This window comes from Xiphophorus hellerii, chromosome 5 (assembly GCF_003331165.1).
Source record: "Xiphophorus hellerii strain 12219 chromosome 5, Xiphophorus_hellerii-4.1, whole genome shotgun sequence".
Lineage (NCBI taxonomy): Eukaryota > Metazoa > Chordata > Actinopteri > Cyprinodontiformes > Poeciliidae > Xiphophorus > Xiphophorus hellerii.
Genome location: NC_045676.1, coordinates 7,912,743 through 7,928,665, shown reverse-complemented (window position 1 = coordinate 7,928,665; position 15,923 = coordinate 7,912,743). Strand labels below are relative to the sequence as shown.

The 15,923-nt window shown below is 32.7% G+C and overlaps 1 protein-coding gene across 5 annotated transcripts in view; it reads right to left on the bottom strand.

The window, feature by feature from the left end:
- LOC116720282 (uncharacterized) overlaps positions 1-13,173 on the bottom strand; it is a 28,202-nt gene extending 15,029 nt beyond the window's left edge. Inside the window, exons 1-5 of one of the 5 annotated variants that reach the window (XM_032563435.1) lie at positions 13,105-13,173; positions 12,866-12,887; positions 11,925-12,040; positions 11,783-11,815; positions 10,418-11,056 (exon numbers count right to left, since the gene is read on the bottom strand). In XM_032563435.1, coding sequence (XP_032419326.1) covers positions 10,418-11,056; positions 11,783-11,815; positions 11,925-12,040 — 788 coding nt within the window. In that variant the 5' untranslated portion in view covers positions 12,866-12,887; positions 13,105-13,173. Of the gene's footprint in view, positions 1-4,278; positions 5,242-6,593; positions 6,627-6,736; positions 6,856-7,870; positions 7,938-9,915; positions 11,057-11,782; positions 11,816-11,924; positions 12,041-12,865; positions 12,888-13,104 lie in introns of those variants that run through there. The other 4 variants (XM_032563434.1, XM_032563437.1, XM_032563433.1 and 1 more) reach the window with 4 other exon arrangements.
- Between the last annotated feature and the right edge of the window lie 2,750 nt (positions 13,174-15,923).

Here is a 15,923-nt window from a genome sequence, read left to right as displayed (position 1 = left end):
CTTGTGATTTTATAACTTTATTCTTGTCATTTTGCTTTTTAATTTTTCAGTATGGCCTTAACTCTCCATCACCTGAAGGAGCTTAAGGAAAATATGAGACCTTTTTCCATAGAAATAATTATTAAGCTAAAGCAGAATTGAACACTGCAACATAACAATGACCCAAACATGGACGACTTACAAAAGCTTTACAAACATGAAACCTCTCAAACATTTAACAGCTGGAAGACTGATGTAAGAAAATGGTGAATGACTGAGATAACTGTCTAGCGGAAGATATTTTGATCAGTTACTGTGCATAATGTCCTAAATTCATTTTTATTTGTTGATGCCTGCAATGAGTAAAACAAATTTGCTGTTTAAAAGCATTTAAATCTTTTTCTATTGCAGAGATAAAACAACGGGAAATCATTTTGTGAACATTTCTTTTGAAAGAACTGAATTATTGCAAATTTTTCACATCTATATGTAAATGTACATTTACACCAATTATTTGCGGAGTGGTTTGACCACAAAAAACTGATATAAGATAAGATAAATCTTTATTGTCATTGTCACAAGGACAACGAAATTCAAAGGGTGCCATCAGTCGGTGCACATGCCCCAAAACAAAAAAATAACTGTCTCACAATTCACACACAACGCAAGAATCAACAAACAACTGGCAAAAAAAAAGTAAGAATAGCCACATTCTCACATACATCATTTATGAAGCTTAATGGTTGTTTTTGATTGCATTTAGTTTTGTTATCATCAGTCAAATAAAAACTAAGAACTTCTCTTTGGTCTCACCATTGTGGTCACCATTTCATGTGTACAAAGCTGATAGCAGCTTCTTCATTAATTCACCGCATGTTTTGTGAATTTCCATCAGTAATAAGAAAAGTGTACAGTAGTGTCAAGAGATATAGGATTACATATTGGGTTTTGTTAGGATTTATAACGTACTTGTTTTGGAGTGTATACTTCTTTAGCAGAAACATATTTTAATTTAAAAAAAAAACAACTTTCACTTGGATGCAAATTATTCTAATTTAACTGAACCAGGGAGGAAAAGAAAGTTTCTAATATATATTTCAACATCAGAGTAGGTTTTATGTCGACAGTTGGATGATATGTAGAATATTCATGCATGACTTTTAATTAAGTTGCTGCTTTTGCAACATGTTCATTTCCTCTTTTGTCTCTGCACGGAGAACGGCATGTTGCTGCAGTTTCCCTCTATATGAATTGTGAAATGCTTTGTCATGAGTTAATGACCTTCAAGAAAGCTGTGGTACAAAACACATTTTCGCAAGATCTTTTATCTGCATTCATCATGTTTGTTTGTTTTTGAATGATTACCAAAGAAGTTGAGGTAAACTAAGCAAGATTTGATGATAGATTGAAAGTAAAAACTGAATTGAAATTAAACTGAATAATTTTCTGAAGAGGATGATTGAACATTTTAAAACTCTGAAGGTTATTTACCAGAGTTGTTGCTTTGCACCTGCAAAGAATAGACAAACAGAATCAGTTCCTACAGCTGTCAGTTGATAAGTATGTTCCTTACTCTCTGTTGTGTATATATTTTTGCTGCTCTTCTGTCTTTGGGTTTTAAAAAGACATTTATTGAACTTTATGACCCCTTAACCTTCACCCACAAAACATTTAAATGAAAGCAGTGGTGGGTAAAGTAAAAATTTTACTCAAGTAAAAGTAAAAAGTAGCCGTCCAAGAAATTACTCAATTAAGAGAAAACAGTATTTAGTAAAATGTCTACTCAAGTACTGAGTAAATGATCAAATTAGCAATCATTTAATATTTAAAAATGACGTCATCAAATGGACCATAATATAAAGTTAAGTGGAAATTTTGACAATAATTCATAAAAGTAAGAAAAAATCAGACAAGCTTTCAAACTTTATATAATTGTGACTAATTTTCTTATTTCCCTGTTAACTGGGTTTTTTAATTATTTTTGTACTTTTTGTTTGTTCATCTGTTGATGCTCATCTGAAGCATTCTGCTTCTCTCCTGTCTCTAGACGGTTTTTGATTTTTTCACCCCATCTCAAGTTTTTATGTCCTGATTCTTTTGTCTTTTACATAGACTATTGATAATGGACAGATTTTTTTTCTCTTAAAAATAGAGATCTTTATATCTTCTCTGCTACTATAGTATTTGCATAAGTACAATGAAGTTGTTTCTGGTTTTACACTTCTGTGGTTATTTACATTTTTAATCGACTGAAATATTTACCGTCATAGTCCCTTTGTAATCCTGTAGTTTTATGTTTTCATTTTGAGCAAACAGTGATGTATATAAATGCAATGTCTTCTAATGAGACAGTTTTTTGTTATGAGTACCAGGTTTATTATAATGGTAAATCAATAAATCAGCTGTTTAATAACAAAACAAGGCATGGGATCTATTTAACTAGTGAAGTAACGAACTGATTCAAATTTTTCTGAAAATGTTAAATGTTTTAAAATAATAACATAATTTTAAAATAATCTTAATATGTGAGATTATTTCCCAATCTTACACATTGGGAAATAGTTATTTTGATGAAATTGCAGAAATAAGTTAAAATTTCTGGGATTTATAAACTTAATAATAATGATATTTAGGATTATTTGACATGTTTCAAGATATTCCATCTTAAGCTATGCTATTTAAATTATAAAACTAATTTTTACGTAGATTTGATAATAAAACAATGCACATTTGACCTTAACGCTGCAGTAAGTAACTTTAACAAAAATACTTTTTTAATATATTTGTTAAAACGGTCATCATGTTGTGACAGTATAACATGAGGTAGATATGCTGCTGGAGTTTATGTTCATAACTTGATGAGTTGATGTCAGTATGTGAATGTTTGTATGTGTGTGACCAGTTTTCACCTCTTTTGAAACTAATCATGCAACAACAGATGACTTTCTCAACCTTAACTCTGAAAAGTCCTTTGAAAACCCAAGATGTTGAGAAATACCAAAACCAGTTTTGGACCCTCATTCTAACTTGCAGATGGAAATAAAGATACAGAGATTAAAAAAAATGGTTTGTTCATCTCTTTCTGCACTTCTGCTTCTATAAAATTCTGAGGAAATTAGTAGGAGGCTGTAAAAGTGCTTCTATACATGGTGATGAAATGCAAATTTGTGCTTGACTGCAAGTCATGCATGAATGAAACGCGGTTCCATCGAGCCTTTAGTGGCCCTGAACAAAGATAAGATACTAAACAGGTACAGTGGGAACGGAAAGTATTCAGACCTATTTAAGTTTTTCACTCTTTGTTTCATTGCAGCCATTTGCTAAAATCAAAAAAGTTAATACTATTTCTCGTGAATAATGAGAAATAATTCTTCATTATTTCTCATAAATAAGGACAAATAATTATTTCTCATTAATAATTAATAATGAGAATAAGACATGGGATATGCTGATATCATACGTCTTAGTTTTACTGTTGAATGGGATTCTCACAACCAGACTACAGAAAAAAAAGAAATATAGAAATTTTTTACAAATGTATCTTTTAAAATCCCCTAAAATATCACTTGACCATGTGCGGTATTTCAGTTTTTCTTTTTTAATAAACTTGCACAAATTTCTACATTTCTAGAATCTTTCTGTCCTGATGGGATGCTGAGTGTAGATTCATGAGAAATAATCCAAACTTTTTTGATTTTAGCAAATCAGTAGCACAAGAAGAACACTGACAAACTGACTTCACTTCAGTCACAGCATTTATTTTCATAAAGATAATAAAGACCTCAGCCTTTCTTAAAATCTATTTCTTAAATAGATTTTTTTTTTGTCAAATGTGCTTAATGGTTTTTCTTCTTGGTCAAAACTTTGCAAAATTGTACTTTATTATGATAAAGTCAGGAGGTTGTTCCCTGAGAACAGAAATAAACATAAAACAGACTGAATGCTGAGCAGAGCTTTATTCTGAAGGGAAAATAAAGGCATAAAAAAAAATAAAGTCCAGTAAATACATTGTTGTTGTGAATATATTATGAATCAATAAAATAAATTCTGATAGTAACTCTGCAATTTCAAGAAATGAATAAATTTAATAGTCTGGGTTATTTTATACCAACAGCTTTTTAAAACCAAACAAACGTGTACATTTTAATTTAATTAAGTAATTATTTAAGTACAGTAATTACTAATAAAATAATAATTAAGTGATTATTTAATTATTTACAATTAAGGACATCAAATGTTAGAAAAATATACATATAAAGCACAGCAGAAAAGTTTTTTTTAAATCATACATTCCATTTATTTCTTTTTAATGCACATTTAATATTTCAGATTATGAAACCAACTTTAATATCACACAAAAACGGCCTGAGGAAATATAAAATGCAGTTTTCATCATCATTTCTTGGTCAGTGAAATCAGTTAATTTCTAATAGCTTGGGTTAGATTCAAATTAAGCTAGACTGGACATGGACTCAGCTGACTAACAAATACTTAGATATTATTTTAAAAATTAAACTCATGTTCCTGTAAAGCTAAAGTTCATGTAATGAATCATGGGAGCCCCATCTACTGTTTACCCCCTGCCTTTTTTTGCCAGGCGGTTGATTATCATCATAACACCACCCAGTAATATTTCCAGTATTATTACTACAGTTTACACATTTCATCCTACCATTCGCTTCATCACAACGAAATATGCGTTGCAGACCGATTTCTTCCCCCAGGTTCCTCAGAGCATCCTGTAGATCCTCTGGAGGTATAATGGTATTTCTAGGCTTGAATACTTTAGAAAACACAAACACTATGTTAAACTCTACATAGTCTGTTAAGAGTTTCAGAATATTACCCTTATTGTCTCTGTTTGTACATCTCTTAGCACATGGAGAAGCATAGACATAAATAAGCAACAGGTCTTGTCCTATATTGTGATTGTTGAGCCAAGTATGCAAGTTCTGCAGAGTACGATACTTTGCATGGACAGCTGTGCCTTCATTAAATGACCTCGTACTCTGACGGTACGCCTCCGCCCAAGTTCTAGCCTGGCTGCTTATAGGCCACTGAACACGTCCATCCAGACACTGAGCAACAACATCAGGCCATCTTAAAACGGTGGCTGCCAGTATATTTGTTCCAGTGTAAACCTCACAACCTACGATGGTGTTCTTTACATTATTGGCATCATCAGTGACTTGGTTGATATCATACTGATTAGTTTCACTTTTGAACGGGATTCTCGCAACCAGACTGAACATGGGGGTTTTCCTGTCAAAAGAAATAACAGAAAAAATTACTGAACACAGTTCAAAAACAGTCAGTCAAATGATATGGAAACCTGATTAGTGTGCAAAATATCAGTCATAGGACAGAAAGATGTGAGGAATAAATTCACAACTTGACCAAGCTTGGTTTTTGTATCTTACCTATAGTGTATTTTACAGTTTTTCTCAATAGTTTACACACATTTTCTGAAAACCTACCTTATACTTTTAGAACTCTACATACAAATTAACACACACAGAATGAGCAAAACCCTTAAATTCTCCTGCAATGAAATTTGACATTCAAAACAATATTATCTCTTCCTACAATTGTATTTTGTTTTCAGATGACACAAACCCTCACATTTATATTTGAACACTGATGTGCTCAATGTAAAACACTATGATGAATGGAAAACACTTCTTTGCCGCCCATCATAATGTCTTAGCCCTTTTATATTCAGTGTTACATTTACTGCAGACAGTACATACATAAGTGTGTTGTAAATGTTTTAAAAAATATTGTTTTTATACTCAGAACACACAAATGCAAAGTATCAAATATATTTTATTCAGTGGCGATCTGGACAAACACCCAGGGAGGCATCTATTGGGGCGCATCATGAGCGGACTTGTGCACCCAAGTATTGTAGGTCCAGAAGGCCTACAAGTCCTTAATAATTCTAAGTTAAGGGCAATTGACTTAGAATTTTAGAAACAATAGATTTTCCTCATGAAAATTGTCCCAAATGCAGAAAACTGTGTGCAGTGTTTTGAAAAATGTGTGTTTTAAAACTGCAATTTCAGAGTAAAGCAGGAATTGTGCTTGTGGCAGAATTGCTTCAGGGGGTTTGTGCATGTTGTGGTCGTTGTGACTCAAGTACCAGTAAGTGTGTAAACAATCTGAAGTACTGTAATGAATTTCACCGTAAATGTAAAAAGAATAAATTAAAGATCAAAAAAATGTTATAAGCAGTCCATGTAGATCGATGTTTGGTCCAATCCAATGCCAAACCAGACAAATAAATTACAGTTTAACAGTTGATGTTTAAGTATCAATGGGAATTGATTATCTATTGAGTTTTATTATTTTTCATACACAGATTGCTTTAGTAATTAATCAGAATGAAAAGCAGAAACACATAAAAACTAAAAGTATTGACACTGATTCTATGCTACAGCCTACTACGTTTAATAACTTAATTAAGAATTAACAATTATCATAAAAAGTAAGTTTTGTTATTTCTGTAATTTACTATTTAAAATTTAAACTGCACATTAAATGTCCCCTCTTTTCTGTCAGCTCCAAAGTATTCTGTTGTTTGTATATTAAAAATCAAGCATGCTGTAACTTACATAGAATTATTGAACTCGTATGTTGGTCTGTAGCTGAGGAAGAACACAGACATGTTTTAGAGACATTTTTATTGCACCCAGTGAAACATAAGAAATCAGTCTACATCCAGTTTCCCTACAGAAAACAAAGAAATTAAACTTACAGATTCAAGACTTGTGAAACTAGATTTTTTAGTTGGGCCTCGTCCACTGCAGGCGGGAAACTGTTTGCAGCAAGCAGCAACACAGTCAGTGAAAGCACCATGAAGGACAGGAGACCCATCTGAAAACAGTTCAGTTCATTTTCAGTTCAGTATTTTTTACTAGACAAAAGTGAACATTTATGTTTACCTTTGATTTAAATGTCTTATTTTAACATTTAAAGTTTAACATCACGTTCACTTAGTGGATTCACTGTACAGAGAGTTTAATGGGGGAAGAGGGCTGACAGTGTCTGAAGTTACCATTTTTCATCTCAAAACATTTGCAAAACTGCATTTCTCAAAAGCCAGTATCTTCCTAAAAATTCTTAGTTAATCTCTCAAAATTAAATGACTTTAATGTCAGCTTAAAAATATTTCAGTTGGTGGAATAAAGAAAAGTTTTAAAAAGCAGAAAAATCAAGAAAGTAAGAATAACCTTATTTTTGAAACAACTTTCAAGGCATAGATCAAGAAACATTCATCTACAGCAATGCAAACAGGTTGCTAGTTTTTTTTTTGGTTTACATTTGTTGACGCCAAGAATGTTGCTACCAGTTTTTAAAGTCTATAGTTAGAAGTGGCAGGTTTTTTTCCATAGCAGATAAAGTTTTCATTTAAAATTAGTTTTTTGTATTTCTTATGTTATCTGATTTTTGAAATTTGCTTCATCTGAAGATTTTAGTCTTGATAAAATAAATCCAAATCTGAAGAAACGCTAAAGAGACAGAATCTTCATCACACTTCAAGTATCTAAACAATTAAAAATACACAAAACAACTAACTGCACTGCTTCATCAGGTACAGCAATGATAAATGTTACGTATCAAGGAAGTAATGCTAAGGTATTTTTTCTACATACAAAAATACTGTATCCCCTACAGTCGTCCATGTTATGACATAAATATGAGAATCTAAATTCTAAGATGAAATATCTTTAAAAACTAGGCTTTTGGGGGGTGTAGTGCAAATTTAACATTAAAATAATTTGTTCATTTGGGCAATTTTAGATATTCGGATGTCCAGTGAATTGGCTTTTATAGTGAAGTAAGACTTAAATAACATCTTAACAGAAATGTTCGTAACAAAAATCTTTACCTTCTTGTGTTGTAAAGACGCTTCTGATGTTTTCTCTTTGTGTCAGGAGTAAAGGTGTTGATAAAGTGAACATAATCAGAGGAAACAACGCTTTAAGGAAATGTCAGATGTGAGTGCACCAGTTTTACGAGTTTGTCTGCATTTCTTTCTCGGGAGATTGTGATAAACTCTTCTTCCTATCTTTTTAGCACACAGAAAGCCTGTTGGATTGTGTTGGCTAAATCGTAATCAAGATAGAATCAGTCTTCTGATAATAGATTTTTAAATAATAATTGGTTTGTTCAGAAGAAGAAAAACAGAAATTAGATAGTGACAACAGGATAACCACCATAGCAGCATTTCAATTGCTCACCCAAGGTGTCTGTAAGGAAATTATTCTGAAGATTTTCAAAAGTGCAAGCATTTGTTTTTCTTTGAAAGTGAAGAATCAATTTATCAGACCTAAGCCATCTTTTTATACCTTTCTTTACTGTTTAGATGACTATTGTTTTAAAATCTGTAACCTTTAAAGCTTTACAAAAATAGTTGTCTTTTTAAAATATTTGTTAAAAGTGTCAAAATGTTGTGACAGTAAAATATGAGACAGATAATCTAAGATTGAGCTCTTGCACCTCCTTCCAGCTCTACTATTGTCATCTGAAGAGAAGCACCGCTCCTGGTCAAAAACAACCTATCAGAGCCAGGAGGAGGGTCTTAGCACTGTCAATCAATCTTGTGTACTTGCTCCTCAATGTGGTAATGATGGAGAGAAAAATCTACCATTCCAGTAAAACTGTTTATCTGCCATTATCAGTAGCTATGATAATAGCCTGAGCATTCGGGTAAAATGGAGGGTGTTAGTGGCACGTACACAAGGGCGGTTGACAGTGCTAAGACCCTCCTCCTGGTTCCGATTGGTTGTTTTAAACAGAGCAGTGTATTTCTATAGATGACATAAAGCCCATAGAAGAAGACAGAGGAGCTCCTTTTTTTCCACAGATTATCTTTCTTATATCGTACTGTCACAACATTGTGATAGTTTTGACAAATATGTTGTTGTTTTTTTTAAGTAATTGAAGTTAAAAACTGCAGCTTTAATTATTTTTTTAACCATTTTCTGTTTTGGGTGGAACAATTGTTATTAAAAATATATTAGCAGTGTGTTTGTTGGGCAGGGAGGGACGTTTTCTCTCTACCCCAGAGTGGAGCTGCCATGCGATAGGCATAACCAAACAGAGGTTCAGGAAGGCTGCCCTTGGTGTTTTCCAGTTTGATTATTTCAACATATCCTATGTATTTCAATGATCACTGTACTGATAATAAAGGCTGTTTCATTATCAGATGATGCTGAGTGTATATTCATGAGAAATAATATGAACTTTTTTGATTTTACCAAATGGCTGTGATGAAACAAAGAATGAAAAATGTAATGTGCTTTGCAGGGGTGCCGTATAAGATTTCAGTAATCTAAAACTAATATAAAAAAATTTAAGCAACCTACTTGCATACTGTATGCAGACTGTTTCATGTAAAATTCACGAGCAGTAAATATTGTGTTAGTATCAGTATTGAACCAAAGAAAGTAAGGCAGTTGCAACCCTTTAAAATTGTGACGCTTTTGATAGGTCAGATAGACTCAAGAAATTGTAACAGCAGCTGCACAGGTGGGTTGGGGGACACTTTTATTTTTTGTCATGGGGCCCAAGATTCCTTGCGGCGCCCCTGGTGCTTCGAATACTTTCCGTACCCACAGTAGATGTGTTAGAGCACCAACAGTGGAACGACAACCTGGCAAAAGTTTTAATACTTTTGGTGTAAAAGGGAACGAAAGTAAAAGGCAGAAAACTGATTTATGAATGCCTCCTGTAGCAATCAGTAGCACTACAGGAAGCATTTTTGTAAAGATAATAAAGATCTTCGCTTTTTTAAAAATAGATGTAGTTTTTTTTTTGTCAAATGTGTTTGATGTTTTTTTTCTTCTTGGTCAAAACTTTGCAAATTTTTACTTTGTTGTGATACAATGAGAAACTTGTTTCAAAAAGAACAAAAATAAATATAAAACAGTGTGAATGCTGAGCAAAGCTTTATTATGACAGAAGAAAAATTGAAGTCCATTAAGTACATCATTATTGTGAATATATTATGGATCAATAAAAATAAATTCTGATTATAACTCTGCAATCAAATCTCACAAAAATTTACATACAAAGCACTGTAGAAAAGTTTTTTTTCTCAGAAAATTCTTTTTTTTCTTTTTAATGCACATTTAATATTTCAGATCATAAATCAAACTTTAATGTCACACAAAAACGACCTGAGGAAATATAAAATGCAGTTTTCATCAAAATTTCTTGGTCAGTGAAATCAGTTAATTTCTAATAGCTTGGGTTAGATTCAAATTAAGCTAGACTGGACATGGACCCAGCTGACTAACAAATACTTAGATATTATTTTAAAAATAAACCTCATGTTCCTGCAAAGCTAAAGTTCATGTAATGAATCATGGGAGCCCCATCTACTGTTTACCCCCTGCCTTTTTAGGCTGGCGGTTGATTATCATCATAACACCACCCAGCAACATTTTCATTATCTTTACAGTTTACACATTTTATCCTACCATTCACTCTATCACAACGAAATATGCGGTCCAGACCGATTGTTCCCCCCAGGTTCCTCAGAGCATCCTGTAGAACGTCTGGAGATACAATGTCATTTCTAGGCTGGTGCACTTTAGAAAACACAAACACTATGTTAAACTCTACATAGCCTGTCAAGGGACTCAGAATATTATAGTCACTGTCTCTGTTTGTACATGTTGCAGTACATGGAGAAGCAAAGGCGTAAAAAAGCAACAGGTCTTGTCCCATATTTTGATTGTTGAGCCAAGTATGCAAGTTCTGCACAATACGATACTCTGCATGCTCAGCTCTGCCTTCATTAAATGACATCGTATTCTGACAGTACGCGTCCGCCCAAGTTGTAGCCTGGCTTCTTATAGGCCACTGAACACGTCCATCTGGACACTGAGCCACAACATCAGGCCATCTTAAAACTGTGGCTGCCAGTATATTTGTTCCAGTGTAAACCTCACAACCTACGATGGTGTCCTTTACATTATTGGCATCATCAGTGACTTGGTTGATATCATACTGATTAGTATCACTGTTGAACGGGATTCTCGCAACCAGACTGAACATGGGGGTTTTCCTGTCAAAAGAAATAACAGAAAAATTTACTGAACACAAAAACAGACAGTCAAATGAGATGGAAATCTGATTAGTGTGTAAAACATCAGATGTAACGATGTCAGGAATAAATTCACAAATTTACCAACTCTATTTTTTTTAGTGTATTTTACTAAAACACACTGTAAATGTGAAAAAAAAGCGGATCAAAAAAATCTTTATGAACAATCTATGTACTGTAGATTGATATTTGGTCACAATAATCAATAAATCAATTAATGGCATGATAAATTCAAACAAACTCAATTACTTCCATTTCCGTGATTTATCGTTTATCTCTTTTTTTTTCTCTCTTCCTACCAAAAACTGGATGATAAAAGTCTTCAGTTTGGTGTCATCTAACCCTTTTTTTAAGGACAATTTTATTTCGAAAGACTCCATACTTCAGTTTTATTATTTTTCCACACAAACATTACTGTACTAATTATTTAACCAGAACAAAAACCTAAAACACATGAAAACAAAAATTTTGACGTTACTTCTACTCTGCAACTTACTATTTTTAATAACTCAATAAACAAAAAGCAAAAAATGTTATAAACTAATTAAAGACCTGTCAAAAGTAACTTAGGTTTTTTATTATTTGAAATTAAAATGACAGATTAAATGTCACTTCTTTTTGTGTAAGTTCCAAACTGTTCTATTGTTTAGATGAACTCAAAAATCATGAATGTTGTAACTTGCGCACCTTTGACCTCCAACCTCATAGATTGGTCTGTAGCTGAGGAAGAACACAGACATATTTTAGAAACATGATTAAATATATCCGGTTAAATACTGGAATCAATTGACAGCCAGTTTTACTACAAAAATAAAGAAGTTCAACTTACCGATTCAAGATTTGTGAAACTGCATATTGTAGTCGGCCCATGTTTACAGGTGGGAAATTGTTTGCATCAAGCAGCAACACAGTCAGTGAAAGCACCATCAAGAACAGGCAACCCATCTGAAAACAGTTCAGTTCATTTTCAGTTCAGTGTTTTTACTAGACAAAAGTGAACATTTATCTGAAATAAATTTATTTGCTTCATGTACGCTTAGAATATCTATGGCTGATGTTAAATCTTATTTTGCATCCACTTACAGGACTCTCCAAACATTTGGTTTTGGTATTTTTTCCAAGCATGTGGGATCTAATTTATGCTAAATACTGACTCTGTCTGAAGTTAACAGTTTCTGCGTAACAGTATTTTACTTAAGATATTAAATCACTCACTGAAAAACATATCAAATACTAGGTCTCATAACTTTTGTTTTATTTGGAGATATATTTATTTGAAAATGTCAGAGTTTGAATAACTACCTAAAGTGTGAAAAAGGTTTAAAAAAGACAACGCAAAGTTTTAAGGTTTTCAATCGGTTTTAAATCATCTGTTTTTCACAGTTTCAGTCAAATATTAACACAATCACAGCTCAGGTATGGCTATTTAAGTTCTGTAATATGTAACGACTGTATATATTACCAGAGGTGGGCAGAGTACCCAAAAATTGTACTCAAGTAAGAGTAGCGCTACTTTCACATATTTTTAATCAACAAAAAGTAAAAAGTAGCCGTCCAAGAAATTACTCAAATAAGGGTACAAAAGTATTTGGTAAAAGTCTACTCAAGTACTGAGTAACTAATCAAAACATCAATAATTAAATATTTCAAAATTACATCATCAGACATACCAAAATATGAAGTTAAGTGGAAATTTGGTATTTCAAGGACAGTAATTCATATAAGTGACAAGACCTGCTCATGTTTGGAGGACCAAACGGAAAAACTTACCTTTGTTGTCTCAGGTGTTGATCTGTTAGAAGACAAAAACACATAAAACACTTATTACTAATTTTACCTGTCATGAATGTTGAGAAGAAGGTAGAGATTCTAATAGTCAAAGTAAGTCTCTTATTTCTTTTTAAATACTTTTAGATATTTCATTTTGCAACAAAACAGGACCGAAGTCCAGCTTAGTCTGAAACCAAGCAGTGGTGATCTGTTAAAAATCTTCAAAAACAAATTTCTACCTGATGGTTCTGTCGGCTCTTTCCTTCCCTCTGTGTTTCCACTAAAGAAGCTGAAACTACAACTGCATTTATATAAGAAGGATGTTTTACCCTGAAGAGACATGTGACCTTGGAGTTGTACTGAACCCAGACATGAAGTAGTGGAGACACCTGCTGTTCAATACAGCTAAAGGGCAGCTTTGAAATCCTTAATCAGGTGTGTATTTGTCTTTACATCTGCAAAGTTTTTTGTTTCTGTTATTATACAGCCCTGGAGAGTCTAATAATAAAATGTAACACAAAAAATAAATGGTGAAGTTTGAGGGATGAGTTCCTGCAGTCCCTGCACAACATATTTATGTTTAAAAACAATCAAACATGAAAAATAAGTTATCCAAGTTGGGTTTATTTTATTTACGAATTTGTCTCACCATCTTTCCATTGCTTACTTTCAGCCAGAAACATTTTACTTTCTATAGCTTTTGCATTGATTTTAACAAGCCACCCAGCAGTTTAAAATTATACAATTGTTCAGATATCTCTTGAATAAAATGCAGTAAAATACATTTGTAACAGATGGAAACGTACATTTCCTTAAGTCTTTCCTAATGTCATTACTGCTGTTGATGCAGGAGCTCGGAGGCTGAGCTAAATGAGCAAAGATGGCGGCAGAAACACCTGGGAAATTCTTCTGCTGCTTCCTGTAATGACTGGAAGACAATAAACTGATTTGTTTTGAGGTTCAGTCAAGTTAGAGAAATGCATCGTCTTTTCCTAGAGTTATGTAGTAACTAGTTGCATTTGACTAACTTTTAAAAAAAAATAGAACAAAAATACGTGTAGGATATTTTTACTAAGCTGTACTTTTTATTTTTACTTGAGTAATTTAATTTTGAAGTATGGCTACTCTTAAGTAAAATTTCTGGATTCTGTAACCACCGAATGAAAAGCAAACATGTTTCTGTTCAGTTTTTATTGAGCAAAAATGGCGACAGATGCTAACCGCAACGGCTGTTTGTAACCTAGCAACCAAAACCAACAGAAGGCCAGATATGACAAAAGAAAAAACTATGTCCTGTTAAATATTCTTCAAAATAAAAGACTTCCGCTCTCCAAAATAAATCATGCTTAGCACTTAAATGTCACTTCACCCTTTTGTAGTTATGTACAATAATGTTAAATTCAGGTTAAATATGTTAACCACATATAAGTGTAAGTCACAACAGAATGGAAAGTTCTTTCACTTAATTATTCACAGCTTGTTAAATGACAGGCATTGATAAATGGCTGAATAAACCTAAGGACACGGGTCCAAAGTGCTTTAAAGGAGCGACGGAGCAGGTTGAATTTAGACGCAGTGTTAGGCATTAAAAAAACCCATGTAAAATTAAATCCACCAAAGACCATTAAAAAAAACATATAAAATTAAATCCACCAAAAGCTTTATGAATCTTTATGGGAACCATAAAGATTCCCATAAATAGATGTTTCCCCTTTCAGATTTAACTGTAATTATACAGAACATATCTTGACTTTGGCTCTTATGCACTTCCTTCAGGTAATGATTCTTTTACAAACTTTGCCACACCTGGTTGATTGTAAATCAGGAATTCAGAAACATGCTATTCTGTTAGCGATAAACTCGGTGCTGTGTCATGTCTTCACTGTTGGCTGGAAATCTGCTGGACAATAGTGATCATGCTGTGGATTAAAAACACAAATAATTGAAAATACCAAAGTTTTGGGGACATAAAAATGAGAGCATAATAATTTTTCAAAGGTTTCTCATCTTTAATGAAGTGTATCATGTAATATGCTGATTTGTTGGTCTGTTTCTCTTCTAGATGAAGCCACCGGAGGAGCTAATGCTGCCACTAACTACGATTTTTCTACAATGTCTTCTCAAAAACTCAGCTTCACTCATGAAGGTGGTCTGAACCTTTCTCACGTTGTTTATGAAATCTATAGTACTTGATTCTATTAGAGCATGTCAACTAAAAACAAAAGAGTAAATTGTTACTAACAACGCAAAACAGCCAGAATGACAAGAATCAAATCTATACATTTTAAAATATCTCACATTACTTTTTCACCTCCTTTCATTGAGTTCAATTTTCTTACAGTGCCTCAGATAAAAAATTTTTGCCAAGTTTGACTTTAGCTGCCTTTTCACTCATTGTTTTGTCCAGTCCTACTATCTCTGATCCAATTTATATCTCTGGATATGAAGAGTTTGATTTTAAATTGTTGAAAATGTAATCAATTTGAACATTTTGGGAAGTATCAAAGAAAAGTAAGGCCTAAATGTTTATAGATATGAGGAAAAATCCACTAAACATCAGAAAGAGAACTTGATAATAATTAAAAATGAGCTTATCTTCCATCTTTATGTCAATGTAGTTTGTATCATTGAATGATTTATAGGTTAGAGTGAGGCTACATAACAAGAGAGGGAGAAAAAACACATGTGAATGAATGAATTGATAAACATTGAAGGTATCTAAAATATAAATCCATATTTAACATGGGCAAATGTAAATAGAAACAAAACTCCTACATAAAATTAAATAAAACTTGTCTTTGTGACAAAATAAATTATATGCAAATCTAAAAACCTCTGTGAAGAAATGTGTCACATTTATAGGTGATAAAACATACACAGAGGCTTGTTTGTTTTGAAAGTTTATGCGACATCAAAAATAAAATGAGTGACATATATTTTTGTAATAATTTTAAAATTAATGTGATCAAGATTAGAGAAAAATCAAGTTAGAGTTTGATCATTTAAAAAATGCTTTAATCATTAAAAAAAACCTAAGTTTAGGTATTTTATTTTATTT